The sequence below is a fragment of the Antennarius striatus genome, chromosome 8 (assembly GCF_040054535.1).
Source record: "Antennarius striatus isolate MH-2024 chromosome 8, ASM4005453v1, whole genome shotgun sequence".
In the NCBI taxonomy this organism is placed as follows: domain Eukaryota; kingdom Metazoa; phylum Chordata; class Actinopteri; order Lophiiformes; family Antennariidae; genus Antennarius; species Antennarius striatus.
This window is the reverse complement of record NC_090783.1, coordinates 1,085,515-1,100,000: the sequence shown is the minus strand read 5'-3', so window position 1 is coordinate 1,100,000 and position 14,486 is coordinate 1,085,515. Positions and strand designations below refer to the sequence as shown.

Sequence of the window (14,486 nt, the reverse complement as noted above, 5' to 3'; positions counted from 1 at the left end):
TCCAGAATTTTTAATTAGCAGCTAAAAATGCTTCACCAGCTGGTCGTCGCTCCGGAGGGCAGGCGGCAGCCGGCGTTGTAGCGTTTAGCATAGAGGTTAGCGTGGCGTAGCGGTTCCTCTGAGGTCAACCGGTAGGATGACGCCTACGCTTCGGCATGTTCACGTGCAAAATTTAAAAAAACCCAAACCCCGTGTCGCACCAGGTCATGTGATCTGATCTGTGCTCTGATTGGCTCCTGGAATGAGCTGGATTTTTAATTTTACGTGGTTTTCTCGCGTTTTCCGTGTGTGTGCTTCACCATACCCGTTTGGCGAGTGGCGGCGCTACGGCGATCAGTGTTTGGACGGATGGAGTTCTAAGTCACTTGAACGCATCGCAACCCTCACACACACACACACACACACACACACACACACACACCCTCACACACACACACACACACACACACACACACACACACACACACACACACACACACACACACACACACACACACGAACAGACGCAGCGCCGAGGAAAGAGAGAGAACGAAAATAAACGGTGAGTAGGCCGACGGCTCCGTGAGGAGAGGAGGAGAGAACGACGGTTTACTCTGTGTGGGAGGGGGGAGGAGGGGGAGGGACGAGGGGGAGGGACGAGGGGGGGGGGTGTAATGGAGTTGTTTCTCTTTATTTGGCAACAAAACACAACTGGAGCGTTTGTGCAGGGCTGTAATGGTGAAGTGTGTGAGAGACACACACAACCTGCAGGACGTGTGGCGTGAAACCAGGAAGGGGTGGGGCTCATAAACAGGAAGTGAGGTGTGTCGGAGGTGGGGGGGGCGGTGACCTCGTACCTCGGCCCTGGGGGAGGAGAACAGGTCCAGTTTGGGTTTGACGGTCTTCCTGAAAGAAACAGCAAAGTGGTCACGTCTGGCAGCCAATCAAATGCAAGCCGTAACCCCGCCCACATTAACCCCGCCCACATAACCTGATTTTAAAAAGAAGAAGTTTTAGAATTCAAGAAGTGTCGGGTTTCTGGTCTGGAGACAATCAAACATCTGCTGGAAGAACGGCAGGAAGAGGAAGAGGAAGTAGCAACGCTCCGCGTTAGCACATGTCCCGTTGGTGTGACCCCACCCCAGGAAAACCGACCAATCAAAAGCCAGAGCAGCCGTTTCAAATGAGGAAGTGGTTTGTGAACGTTTCTACACAGTTTTCTCGATATTAAAATGTGCTTCGCTTCGAGCATCGCGACTAAAAGGCTTTAATGTCTGGGAGGTGAAAGGAGGGAAAACCCTGATCAATAGATTGATCGATAAACCGTCAGTATTAGGATGATGCCAATCAATAATCTATTCAAAACTATCTTCATTACCTACATCCAGCAATCACAATGAACGTTTAAAGGATTCAGATTTCCTCAATTTTAACTTTTAAATGTTTATAAAATCTAAAAAATGTTAGACTGACGAACATGTTTACTCATGAAGGGGTGGGCGGGGCTCATAAAGGGTAGGAGGGGCTCATAGAGGGTAGGAGGGGCTCATAGAGGGTAGGAGGGGCTCATAAAGGATAGGCGGGGCTCATAAAGGGTAGGAGGGGCTCATGAAGGGGTAGGAGGGGCTCATAAAGGATAGGCGGGGCTATAATAAGGTAAGGCGGGGCTCATGAAGGGTAGGCGGAGCTCATAAAGGGTAGGCGGAGCTCATGAAGGGTAGGTGGGGCTCATAAAGGGTAGGTGGGGCTCATGAAGGGGTAGGCGGGGCTCATAAAGGATAGGCGGGGCTATAATAAGGTAAGGCGGGGCTCATGAAGGGTAGGCGGAGCTCATAAAGGGGTAGGCGGGGCCTATGAAGGGGTAGGCGGGGCCTGATCATTACCAGGGTGGGGTTGTGACCTGAACTCCATCTGGTTTCAAACTAGACGGAAACCGTTTCTCGGTGGTGGTGGTGGTGGATGGATGGTTGAGTTTATGGGAGGGGTTTACTGTGTGAGGGGAGGGGCTTACACTCTGCGCGTGGGTGGGCGGAGCCGCCTCAGGGCTCGCGGTTGGTGCTGGTTGTCCTGATCCGTCTGGTAGAAGAACATCCTGAGAGCCTCGTCCAGAAGAAACCAGGTGGGAAACCCCAGAAGCCTCTGGAGAGATGGAGAGAAGGAGGGATGAAGAACCTCTGAGACGGAGGAGAGAAAGAGGGAAGAAAAAAGGGGGTGGGAGGGCAAGAACTGGGTGAAAGGGGCAATAAGGAGGTGATGGAGATGGAGAGATGTTTGACGAAGGAGAAGCAGAAGAAAGAGAGACCACGAGTGTAAGAAGCGAGAGAACGGAGGCAGACGTGGGCAGAGGGCAAAAAAAAAAGAGCAGAGCAAGAAGGAGAAGTGAGTGAGTGGGAGAACCAGGACCTGCTGGTGTTTTTAGCGGTGGAGGAACGCTGAAACGTGTTGAACGTGGCGTCCTACCGCCCAAATACCCGAGTCAGCGCTCGTCCACCTACGGGGGCGACGACGGCCGATGGAACAGCAGAATCCGACGGCGTTACCTTCAGGTACGTGCTGAGTTCAGGGATCCTGCTCTCGGCGATCTCCCTCTTGTTGCCGATGAAGACTTTCCCTGAAGAGAGAAGGCGGAGTCGAGTAATGCTAGGCTAATACGCTAGCAATACAAGTTTAAACATTTAACCGATTGGAATAACTAAAATAATTTGAATCTGTTTAAATCTGTTCATGTTGTATACGTCCGCCAACACGCGGTAAAGAACGAGATACAGCCCCATTTATGTTGTATACGTCCGCCAACACGCGGTAAAGAACGAGATACAGCCTCATTTATGTTGTATACGTCCGCCAACACGCGGTAAAGAACGAGATACAGCCTCATTTGTGTTGTATCCGTCCGCCAACACCGTCAATCGTTCCTTCTCATCGTCACGTGACCCTCGGCTCAGACTGAATCTAAAACCGGCTCCTCCAGGAGTTATCCCAGGCCGCTGAGCGCTGTCGTTAAATCAAATTTAGCACAGTCTTAATGAGGCTCCGCCCCCTCCCCTCTCCCAATTCCCGGTGTCTCGTTCGCTCTCCGGCGTAATAACTCACTCCATCAGCCGCAGACGTGCGTTCGTTCATCCACTGGCTGGTGGATCAGACAACCGAACCGCTAACCGGGTTCATTACAGCCGTCTGTCGGCGAACAAATGAAACCGTTAACGAAAACTAAACTTTTTTCATTTATTAAACGTTCAGAAATCAGAAGGCTCTATTCACCCAATCAGAACCACATATTTAAGCTCCTCCCCTGCATCCTGTCTGTCTTATTCCCTCTCCACTCCAATCAGATCTGACACTGCAATTAAAGCATCACGTATGATATTACCCAGCAGCCTCAGCGGCGCCAGATGCTAAACCACAGTTTGTAGAAAAGTAGAACTTCCCCCCGATGAAGAAAGTGGGAACGAGACGCCGCCGTAAAACAGACCAGGATTGGGAGGGCATCGCGTGGCTCCGCCCCCCCCCAAAGGTCATCAGACTGGGACACACGCTAATACGTTCAAGCTAACTGGACACTGGGCGTCCATCGCAGCCGGTTTCATCAATAAGGTTTCCATTTCCCAGGCCGATGCTAACAATGCTAATAAGGCTAGCCTCACAGTTTGAAGCTTTTCCGGCTCCGCCTTCTTTATCCCCGTCTCCCATGTGGGAAATCATCAACCATCCACTCGTCTCAGCTGGTCGGAACAAAGACGATGACTCATCGGGAACTTTATCCTGGGGTGGGCAGGCAGTGTTTACAGTAAACAACAAGAAGGGGGCGGCGGCTAGGGGAGGAGGGCGGAGCTCAGACCACAGGAAATAGACCCAGGAAGTAAAGACTAGATGGGTTCTTTGGTTCTCTCTGGGATTTCTGGGTGAAGGGGTATCTGTCAACTTGACCCCTGATCGAACCTGATACCCCGTGGGCAATCAAGTACGAATCTACCCTCCCCCGGTGGAGGCGTGGCCTCCGCTGAGAGCCATGCCTCTTTGTTCCCAGTCCAGATCAAACAGACTGAACCAAAGGTGTGTGAGTTAAACTTTAACGACCTGTGTCAAAGTCTGGATCACCTCCACAGGACGGTATCCATGACGACGCCAGGGATAAGAAAGGATCTAAGCGTTAACCTGCTGCTTAACGGTTGACCGGGCTAGCACGCCAGAGCGTATCCCATTGTCGATACTCCAGGAAGCCGTCAGGGTTCTATTGGTTCAGATGTTGCTATCCAGGCGCTGATCAATACCGACACCGGGGGGCAGTGGCTAACGCCGCCACTTCCTGCTCGCGCTCCGTCCGCCTGGGCTTGCCAATCACGTGGATCATAAAGTGTCCACAAACACCCTGTTGGGTGTTGTTTATCCCTCTAATGCCCCCTGAGGCACCCCAGAGCTAATAAAGCTAACGTCATCATCGTTTCCCCGCAGGAAGGAGGATAAAGAAAGGTAGATGGTCGTGAGGAAATCAAAATGTCACCGGCGTGGCGAATAAAACCATCGTCTCGTCACTGTCACTTTAAAAGGTTAAGCCGCCTTAACTTCCTGATTCCAGCGGTCGGTTAATTACGGCGTAACTCAAATGTCACCTCTTTGGGGAGTTGCGTAAACGACGAGGCTAAATATACGCCTGAAGGCCACGGATGGAGATTACGATATCCTGACGTCGACGTGAAAAAAGACTGTAAAGATAGAGTATCAAAACTACCAAAAGAGTATCAAGACTACCAAAAGAGTATCAAGACTACCAAAAGAGTATCAAGACTACCAAAAGAGTATCAAGACTATCAAAAGAGTATCAAGACTACCAAAAAGAGTATCTTGGCTACCAAAAAGAGTATCTTGGCTACCAGAAAGAGTATCTTGGCTACCAAAAAGAGTATCTTGGCTACCAAAAAGAGTATCTTGGCTACCAAAAAGAGTATCTTGGCTACCAAAAAGAGTATCAAGAGTATTAAAAACAATATCGGAAAATTTGGGCACAACCCCGATAGACTCGAAGTGCCTTCCCTCCGTCCTCCCTGTTACCCTCACGGAGAAAAGCTCGTTTGTTTCTACCCGACAGCTATGGAACCAGAACCAGACGGGGAACGCCCGGTGACTCCATCCTGCTGTTGACATAGTCGGAATACTTTTAGAGATTTCTGCACCTGTCTGACTCGAAAGGGGCGGAGACAAGAGGCGTGAGGAATTTTCCTGTAATCTGCGGGATCCCGGTATTCCAGCTATGTGAAATCTGACGCCGTGTTGACGGCGGCGGCGATGCTCCCGAGGCCATCGCGACTCTCACCTGGAAGGAGGGGCAGGACGCAGGTGTTGGGCCCCGGTTTGTCGGGGTCCTCCGGGGCGTACCGGGACTCCAGGATCTCGTGGAGGTTGAAGAACTGCCGGTACCTCCGGTAGATGAAGTACTTGCTGCCCCCTTTGGTCTTCACCTCGATCACGAACCTCTGGAGGACAGAAACCGGGACGTGAAACCGTTTCCCGATTCCGTCTCGTCGTCTTCTGGATGTCGTTCGCTTACGAAATAGTCGATGAAGCCCTTCTTCTCCTCGATGTCGGCGACGGTGGCGCTGACGGCGACGTTGTGAGGCAGCTGCTCGAAGTCGCTGAGGGAGGACGGAACCGGTTACGGGATTTGAAGCCAGTCTGGTGGGTTTCAGCCCCCGTGGGGGTAGAAACAGAAACCTGCTCATCCTAAACCTCCAGAACCGACAGCGGGATTCAAACCATCAACTCTGCTGTCAGAGGACATTAGATCCGACTCACTCCCACTGAGGATCATTGGTATTTTTATGTTAAAGGTAATAACCGGATATAAACCTCTGGACTCGACGTGATGAACAGAATCAGACGCTATGACGTCACACGCTCACCTCTCGTCCCGCAGCTGCTGCAGCGCCATGATGACGTAATCCCGGTGTGATCAAATCAGACGAACCGATCGACTGTTACCCGGACACGACCGAACCGATCGCTTCCGGCGGTGGGGTGGTGGTGGGGGGGTTGGCCGCTCGGAGCCTCCGGGCTGCACCTCCGCCCCGGAACGTCCGCAAGGCGCGAATGAGCGACAGGAAGAGCGACTTCCCCAAAAAGCTGCGGAGCGCGTGAGAAGAGGGGGCGGGGTCAAGGATGCACCTGCGGTGAAGAGGAGCGGAACCTGTGGGGTGATGAAGAGGAGGGGGAGGAGGATCACCTGCAGTGTGAGCTGGTGGTGGGTGGAGCCAATCTGAGGGGGGTGGAGTCTATCTTTAATATAAAATCTGTTATCTCTTCATTTAATGTAATTTTAAGTTTAGAACGGCAGTATGTTGCTGTGTGTGTGTGTGCGTGTGTTTGTGTGTGTGTGTGTGTGTGTGTGTGTGTGTGTGTGTGTGTGTGTGTGTGTGTGTGTGTGTGTGAGTGTGTGTGACGGATGAAACCCTGATGATTGATCAAATGTCTGTTCGATTGATCCGGTCTGGATCAGTTTCAGGTTCTAACTCGACAGCAACAGGAAGTCCTTCAGCACCTGTTGTAACACCTGAACCACACACACACACACACACACACACACACACACACACACACACACACACACACACACACACACACACACACACACACACCACTTATAGGTTGAGTCACTCATGGTGGGAAACTCCTCAAGCATGATGTAACATTGTGTGTGTGTGTGTGTGTGTTCAGCACACACTGACTATGTGTTAAGGGCATTCCTGTCACAGGACAGGAAGTAGAAACATTTGCAGAGGGCGTGGTCATCTTCAATCAGCTGACAGTTCATCCGTCCAAAGAGGGGTACACCCTGCATGAGACGCCAGGTCATCGGAGGGCCTGTCTGTCTGTCTGCCTGTCTGTCTATAGAGTCTGTATTTTTTCCACGCTGCACATTTAGACGTGTTTTAATCGATCAGAGCTGATCAATAACACACTCGCAGTGTTCTGATCGTATTGACTCTTTCCTATCGATCGATCCTCGTTTGTTTATCTGCTCTCAGCCGGGCCTTAACGCTGAAAGCCTGTCTGCAGAGGCAGAACCGGAATGGAACGGGGCCCAAGCTTTCAGCCTGTCTGCAGAGTCTTTGACTCTGGCGCCACCTGGAGGCGAAGAGAACAGGATCCATCAGGACCGGCTGCTCTGATGTCAGAGGGTTTGGGTCCAGGCCCAGCTCTTCGAGTGAGGCTCACTACTGACACCTAGTGGCAGCTTTGGGGTACTGCAGCTGAAACCCACATTGTTTCCTGCAGCAGGTGTGACGGTCCAAGACAGGGGGGGTCAAAGTCATTTTCACTGAGGGCCACTGAATTTCTGACTGATTCTAGTTCCAAACATTACAGTTAGACAGAAAAAACATGTTTGTTTGTTTCTCTGTTCTAACATAAATCCTTTTCATTTGTCAGGTTATTAAACCCACAGAACTCCATCAATCAAGGATCAAACTATCAATCAATAAAGAAAAATAACATCAGACACAAGTTGGGACGTTAACTTTGTTCACTACGTTTAGTCAGAGTTAAAATGGGCTGAACTACTGCATTGTGGGAAATGTAGTTTTTGGTCAGAGCACACTTTTTTTAATCCATTTGTCTTTAGACACTCTGACCCTTTATGCTCTCGCCAGCCACATAAAACGATGTTGTGGGCCACATTTGGCCCCCGGGCCTTGAATATGACACATGTGTCAAGAGATTGTTCTAATCCAGGTTGAAGACAGGTTCTTCTTAATGTCTATAAAACCTCACCGAGGTCCAGAAACTCTTTCTAATCACTACTTTTTGCTTTTATCGACATTTCACCCAACTTTCTTGGACTTTTGAAATTCTGAACCTAGTCAATGTGATTCTGTGAAAACATAAAGCATTCATTATTATCGACACTTTTATACAAGTCATCGTCGAATTACGCATAAGTGAGGTTGGCTACCACTGTCTGAGAGCTCGCCAAACTGAATCTCTGCCATTTTTCATGTCCATATAAATTATAGCCTTGAATCTTCATCTCTGTTGAGTTCTGCTGTGTGTTCTAAAGTCGAGTCTGAGCCAGGTTAAAAGTCGTTCTGCGTCAGTTTGTCTCTCGTCCAATGAAGAGACGGTATCATCTTCAGTCTCCGTTGGGTCAGCTGGAATGTTTTCAGTTCAGAGCTGAATCTCAGCTTTTGAAACCAAATCCTCCAGAGACTCAGTGATATGAAAAGTCGTACCTTCACCTCTCACCTTCTACCTTTCCTTTCCTCTCCTCTCTCTCTCCAGCTGGCTAAAATGGCGATGACCGATCTGTTAAAAGCCGAGGAAATCAAGAAAGCCCTGGATGCCTTTGCAGGTTTGCAAAAGTTGAACGACACATTTCAGACGAGGTAACGTAAAGACGTCAGGGTTTGACCGTTCTTCTACATCGGACTCTTACAGCGGAGGAGTTCGACCCTAAAAGGTTCTTTGAGATGGTGGGGATGAAGGCCATGTCGGCCGACAACGTCAAGAAGGTGTTCCAGGCTCTGGACGTCGATGGCAGCGGCTTCATCGAGGAGGAGGAGCTCAAGTAAGGGAGTCCCGCTGGCCTTGACACCTAGCATCCTTTTCTGTTGACACCGTTAGCACTGTTAGCACTGTCCAACCTTGATCCTCCTTTGTCTTCCAGGTTCGTCTTGAAGGGTTTCGCCAAAGAGGGCCGAGATCTGACCGATGCCGAGACAAAAGCCTTCCTCCTCGCCGCGGATAAAGACGGCGACGGCAAGATCGGCATCGACGGTGAGAGGATGGAGCAACTTTTGCGACTTCAGCATCATCTTGTCATTGAATTTGTTGACCGTATGTCATTTTTCTTTCTCGCAGAATTCGAGATCTTGGTGCACGAGTAGCGGGCGGCTGAACATTCTACTTATTCTTCCTCTTCCTCTTCGTCCCTGCGTTCATATATTGTTACCACCACCCTCAAACTCTTCTCAACTTACCGGTGACTCCAACGCGTGGAGTCGGGCCAGACCTCCGCAAAACACCAAACCGGGCAAGAAGGAGTTACCCTGAAGAGGAACCTGGAGTGTATAAACGTCTATACAGTGCGCCCTCACGCATTCGCAGATCAACACTCACGACTTCACCTCATTGCGGATTTTGGTAGGCAGTCACGTGTTACCGTACGCGCATTCTATTAGCTGACGGCATCCGGAAGTGCGCTACGTTCCATCAGTCTTGGACTTCCATGAGACACAAAAGTGCTTTAAACAGTTTATCAGAGTGTGGGAAAAGGTAATACAGATAGAAGGTGGTTTAATATCAGAAAGGGGAGGGTTCAGAAACGTTTAAATTACCCTAAATAATAAGATAAATAGTTTGTTGCTCTATTTGCGGAATTTGTTATTTGCGTGTGGTTCCTGGAACGTATTAACCGCGAAGAACGAGGGCGCACTATATCTGTTTCATCACACTGAACGGGTTTCTGGATCCTACATAGATCAGCTTGTCCTCCTGTTGGTGGCGTGGATGTCGTGAACACTCCCTGAATCTTCATTTCCTTCCTCTGTGAAGTTCGTTTCCTCCTACTTGTCTCCTCCCCCTCCTCACCAGTAGGTAAAATGATGTATAAGGAGAAATAATAGCAGATAATAAAGAGAAACAAGAGGTTTGACCGCTTCTTTACTGTTTGTCACTCACAACATTCAACGCACACAACAACAATGCGCCGGTAATACGCTAATCTACGACGCTTCAGGAAGTCTACCATGGAAAAACTGTTCCCACGTGATCACTGCAGCCAGGAGCGTAATTCTAGGATTAAAAAGGGTGAAAAATGCATGTTAAATCATGATATATATGCTGATAAGTGGATTTCTTTATGGGAGGGGGGGAAGACCAGCTTTTTACCCCAGATTCCAGGTTGCATGCTAAGCTAACAGTGGTATTTACCTCCTCCACACGAACAACCCTTCTAAATCAGGAAGGTCAGAGACAGATACACAAAAGGCCATAGATAGTTCATTTGTGGGCCGGATCCGGCCCCCGGGCCTCGACTTTGACATATATGTTCTAGATCATTATTATTTCTAAAATAAGACAGAAAATCAATCTCTAAACCTCGAGCGGCGTTGACCGGCTGATTAAAGTCAGTTCTGACGTGTTTCTTGGTGTTTGTGTTCATCTAAACCTCGTCCGACCAAACCCGACCCGATCCGGTCCCGAGTGCCGGATCAGAGGATCCGAGGAGACGATCTGTCGTTGGTGGTCGTGGGGCGGAGCTTGACGGTGGCGAATGGGTTTGTGCCTCTGCAACGAGACGCAAACACCGACATCCATAAAAGTGTCCGATCAATCTAGGACTAGAGACTAGGAACTGAGGGTTACCTTGGAAACAGCGGGTGTTCGGGCGTCCCGTGGGGCGACAGCGCCTGAAAGAGGTCGTATTTGTGAAGAGAGTCGTGTTGAACGCAATGAGAACCCAACCCCCCCCCCAGTACCTGGCCATCAGATGCTGAGTCGCCCTTTCTGTCAGGAAGCGGAGAGATTGGTCGGAAGTCCGTCGACCCCCTTCTGAGGTTCTGACCCGAGGGGGGAGGAGGAGGAGGAGGAAGCTGGTGGTCGCTGGAACTCTTTGTCCGACTGAGCTCCAGCTTCCTCTCCGGGACGGGAGAGACCGGCCGGACGTCTACGGAGAATCTGCGATCGGGCGTGGCCGGTGGCGGTACGTCTCCGTGGCCCTTGCTCTCTGATTGGTGGGCGGTCGAGTCGGTGGGGTCCAGCAGGTTGTTCAAGCTGTGGCTTCGTAGAGAAACGTCGCTGAGAGGCGAAGAAGGAAGACATGGAGGAGGTCTAGATCAGCTGGGGTCTAAAGTTAAACCTCTGTTTTACTTCCGTAAAGACGTTTCAACTTTTGTACATTTTACACACACTTGTGCAGCGCAATTTCCTCCGGGATTATTAAAGTATCTATCTATCTATTTTTTTGCTCATATCTCAGGAACTGGATAGCTAGTGCTTTGATCTATGGTCTTTGTACATGAGTGCGTACTAACTAACTATACTAACTAACTGTTGCAGAGAAACATTGACAAGTGCAAGAGTCATTAAACCATGTGCACTGCTACAATCTTTTATCTTTATACTTTTACACCTTTTTAGGGACACACCTCTGGAACCCGGTGAGAGATAATCACAAAACAAAAAGCCAGAGGCACAAAAATGTGATGATGTCGCCGGATGTTGCCGTCTCTGACTGCCTTGTTCGTCTTTCAAATGTCGGCTGAAGTCTAGACCAGAGGGCTAGACTTCAGGTCTAGACCACCGGTCTAGACTTCAGGTCTAGATTCAGCACCGCTACCTGAAGTTGATTCAAACTGGATCCACCTTTATTATTATAGTTAGAATAAAACTGCGATGGCGTTCCCTACCTGGTCGCCAACGCGTTAGCGGAATCCTCCAGGGGGGTGACGTACGCAGCGGGGAACCAGCCCTGCCTGGGGGAGAGAGGAGAGGTGCAGGTGAGCCGGGGGAGTGTCCGAACACGGGACCCGTCAGAACACGCGTGTTCCCACCGCAGGCCGCCGTCGGCGCGTCCGTACAGCCAGCCGTTACGTGGCTCCGGGACCAGAACGGTGACGGTCTCCCCCCGGCTGAACGGCAGCAGCTTGGGGTTGGAGGAGGTCGGGTGGGACACCAGAGCTCTCATGGGTCGCCCCCCGCCCAGACCCAGAGACTCCCCCACGGAGCTGGAGCGGGAGCGGCTGGGGAGGGGGGAGGGAGCTGGAGGGAGAGGAGGGAGGGGCTTAAGGTGACTGAAACCACACCTGAGGTGCGATGGAGCGACGGCGCTCCCCCCTCCCACCTCTAGAGGGCAGCCTCCCCAGCGCCTGCTGCTCCCGCCGGGCCCAGGACATGTCGTCGTCTCTGGCGACCGTCTGCAGCAGCGAGCTGACCGACCCCCTCAGCTGACAAATAACAACAACAATAAACAAATAAACAAACACAGGGGGAGGAGCCATTCACGGCGGGGCGGGGCCTACCTGGGCTTCCTGATCCAGGGGAGTAGGAGTCCGAGGTCGCGACCCTCTGGTGTCGTTCACTTTCTCTTTCCATCCGTCCGACCTCTGCTGGAGCGACGCCCCCGTCTGGACGCAGGAGAACGTGTGTGTGTGTGTGTGTGTGTGTGTGTGTGTGTGTGTGTGTGTGTGTGTGTGTGTGTGTGTGTGTGTGTGTGTGTACCTTGTTGATCAGGAACAGCAGCGACTGACTCAGGCCGCAGTGCTTCTCTGCCAGGAAGCGGTACCTCCTCTCCTCCTCCTTCAGGATCTCCTGCTGGCTCTGCCTCAGGTACATCATGTAGTCGCTGTTCTCCTGAAGACACACACACACGCGTGTGCGTCACTAACGACACGCCTCACTGCCGCGTGTCCCCACCAGCGTGTCACTGTGGGCGTGTCCCCACCAGCGAGTCCCGGTAGGATCCCCTCCTGAGCTGCTTCTCCAGGTTCTCCGCCTGGTTCCTCACCTCCAGCTCGTACACCCGCCGACTGCCCTGCAGCACGACCAAGATGATGAAGATGATGAAGATGATGCGTGATGAATTATGCAACAGGAGGAGGAGACTCAACCCAAGCCCCGCCCCTTCCGATGACTCACGTCGATGTACTCCTCGTCCAGGTTGATGTTCTTCTCCATCGCCTGCAGCACCTCCACCTGGAACCAGCTGAACTGTAGGAGCAGAAGCCACGCCCCCTTGTGGTCAGCGTGAAAACCAGCCCCGCCCCCTCACCCCCCATTGGTTAAAATGCCACGACTCATTAACAGGTTCTTTAGTGTAACTTCTGGTTCTGAAGACCCGCCTGAGGGCGTCTCAGCGGTCGTCCAGAGATCTGCCCGTAGTAAAATGGATTTTGTTAACTTGAATCTTTCTGAGACGGAAGTTCTATGCTTTAGCACGCCGATGCTAACGATATGCTACTGCTATTCCAAACCAAACAACGCCGACTCAGCGTACGGACCACGCCCTCCATCTCCGCCGTCAGCCTCCTCTGGGTTTCTGAGATCTGGATCAGGACGTCTCCTGTTTCAGACAGAAACACAAACGGGGTCAGGACACACACCTGGGGAGGTGGAGCCATCACTGAGTCCTCACCGAACCAATCGCACGTCTAACCCAGTGGAAAATCCCCCCCCCCTTTATTATGGATGCTTCTGGTCTCCTTTGTCCCGGTTGGGTTCCAGTTCGTGACCTGAGTGCAGCTGGAAGCACGTCCCCATCTATAATTTACACCGGACACCGGAGAGGACACACACACACTGTCAGAGCATTAGCATGGTGCTAATCTCAGTTTGCGCACACACACTGTCAGAGCATTAGCATGGTGCTAATCTCGGTTTACACACACACACACACACACACACACACACATACACACTCACCGAGAGACCGAGATGAGAGTGTGTGCAGGGCGTGGTCGCCCATCTTGGCCACGGCGCTGAAGTAGGCCTCGCTGCAGACGGCTAAAGCTAACGGAGACAACACACAACATGAGTCACCAGGTAAGCTCCTCCTCCTCCTCCTGGAGCCAATCAGCTGCTCCAAGCAGCGCTGACATACGATAGAGGGGGTGGCGGTCCAGGAATAGCCCCGGGGTGTAGATTTACCTCGTGCATCAATGATGCACGACGCACCAACGGGATGCTGGGTAACGACTGAAGCATCCATGTTTCTACATCATAAGTTGATTTCCCCCCCCCCAGAAAACATGAAGTATCCAATCAGACGCATGCATCTGCATTCTGCACGCCAAAAAAAAAAATCCAAATTAAAGCTCATACATTCAAATTTAAGTTACGCTGTTTTGAAAAATTTGTCAAAAGTTTCCATAGAGACCATATTTTCCAAAAATTACATATTTCTGGTTCAGGCTTTAGAGGGTTAACTTAATATTTTTAAATCACATCAACTTATTACAGGTAAGTCACAGGAACTTACATTTTGGACTTCAAATCGACGTTTAAAGGTGAATAGTGAAAAAAATTTAAATTATCAAAAATAACTACAAGTACAGTTAGCACACACACACACACACACACACACACACACACACACACACACACACACACACACACACATACTAGCTACTCACCTTGGAAAGCTTGGACATAGCTGTTGCCCAGGGCAACCAGCTTTTGGAGGCCGGGATTGAACTGCTCCATCAGGTTCTAGAGTAACACACACATGCACACGCACACACACACACACACACACACACACACACACACACACACACACACACACACACACACACTTAAACACCAGTGTTCGCAGATGGAAACGTTTAACGCTCCCGGTTAAACTCACAGCGTAGACGGACAGCGTCGACCGGTGCAGCTGGTCGCTGGTGGCGCCGGACATTTCGACCAATCAGGAGACAGAACGAGACCTCAAAGAAGAAGAAACCTCAAAAAGCCGTCGTCTGCGTTCCCGTTCAAACCTCACAGGAAGTTTCCAGGCAGTGAAAGTCACCTTGGCC

At 50.9% G+C, this 14,486-nt stretch overlaps 3 protein-coding genes across 7 annotated transcripts in view; 1 reads left to right on the top strand and 2 right to left on the bottom strand.

Annotated features, from left to right (window-relative positions):
* ncf4 (neutrophil cytosolic factor 4) overlaps positions 1–6,060 on the bottom strand; it is a 12,560-nt gene extending 6,500 nt beyond the window's left edge. The window contains exons 1-6 of the mRNA XM_068320919.1: positions 5,877–6,060; positions 5,525–5,609; positions 5,291–5,450; positions 2,520–2,590; positions 1,991–2,118; positions 837–885 (exon numbers count right to left, since the gene is read on the bottom strand). Coding sequence (XP_068177020.1) covers positions 837–885; positions 1,991–2,118; positions 2,520–2,590; positions 5,291–5,450; positions 5,525–5,609; positions 5,877–5,905 — 522 coding nt within the window. The 5' untranslated portion in view covers positions 5,906–6,060. The remainder of the gene's footprint in view (positions 1–836; positions 886–1,990; positions 2,119–2,519; positions 2,591–5,290; positions 5,451–5,524; positions 5,610–5,876) is intronic.
* pvalb7 (parvalbumin 7) overlaps positions 1–9,611 on the top strand; it is a 12,208-nt gene extending 2,597 nt beyond the window's left edge. Inside the window, exons 1-5 of one of the 5 annotated variants that reach the window (XM_068320924.1) lie at positions 501–541; positions 8,251–8,320; positions 8,407–8,536; positions 8,636–8,745; positions 8,830–9,611. In XM_068320924.1, coding sequence (XP_068177025.1) covers positions 8,260–8,320; positions 8,407–8,536; positions 8,636–8,745; positions 8,830–8,855 — 327 coding nt within the window. In that variant the 5' untranslated portion in view covers positions 501–541; positions 8,251–8,259 and the 3' untranslated portion in view covers positions 8,856–9,611. Of the gene's footprint in view, positions 1–500; positions 542–6,128; positions 6,204–6,780; positions 7,178–7,916; positions 8,321–8,406; positions 8,537–8,635; positions 8,746–8,829 lie in introns of those variants that run through there. The other 4 variants (XM_068320922.1, XM_068320920.1, XM_068320923.1 and 1 more) reach the window with 4 other exon arrangements.
* An 11-nt stretch (positions 9,612–9,622) lies between these two features.
* Positions 9,623–14,368, bottom strand: baiap2l2b (BAR/IMD domain containing adaptor protein 2 like 2b). The gene is made up of 13 exons (XM_068321065.1): positions 14,315–14,368; positions 13,390–13,558; positions 12,969–13,030; positions 12,607–12,678; positions 12,413–12,502; positions 12,190–12,321; positions 11,991–12,095; positions 11,813–11,915; positions 11,523–11,730; positions 11,379–11,444; positions 10,449–10,767; positions 10,336–10,379; positions 9,623–10,257 (listed from the first exon to the last, which is right to left on the bottom strand). The coding sequence occupies exons 1-13, from the start codon at positions 14,366–14,368 to the stop codon at positions 10,182–10,184; spliced, it is 1,500 nt and encodes a 499-aa protein (XP_068177166.1). The 3' UTR covers positions 9,623–10,181.
* Between the last annotated feature and the right edge of the window lie 118 nt (positions 14,369–14,486).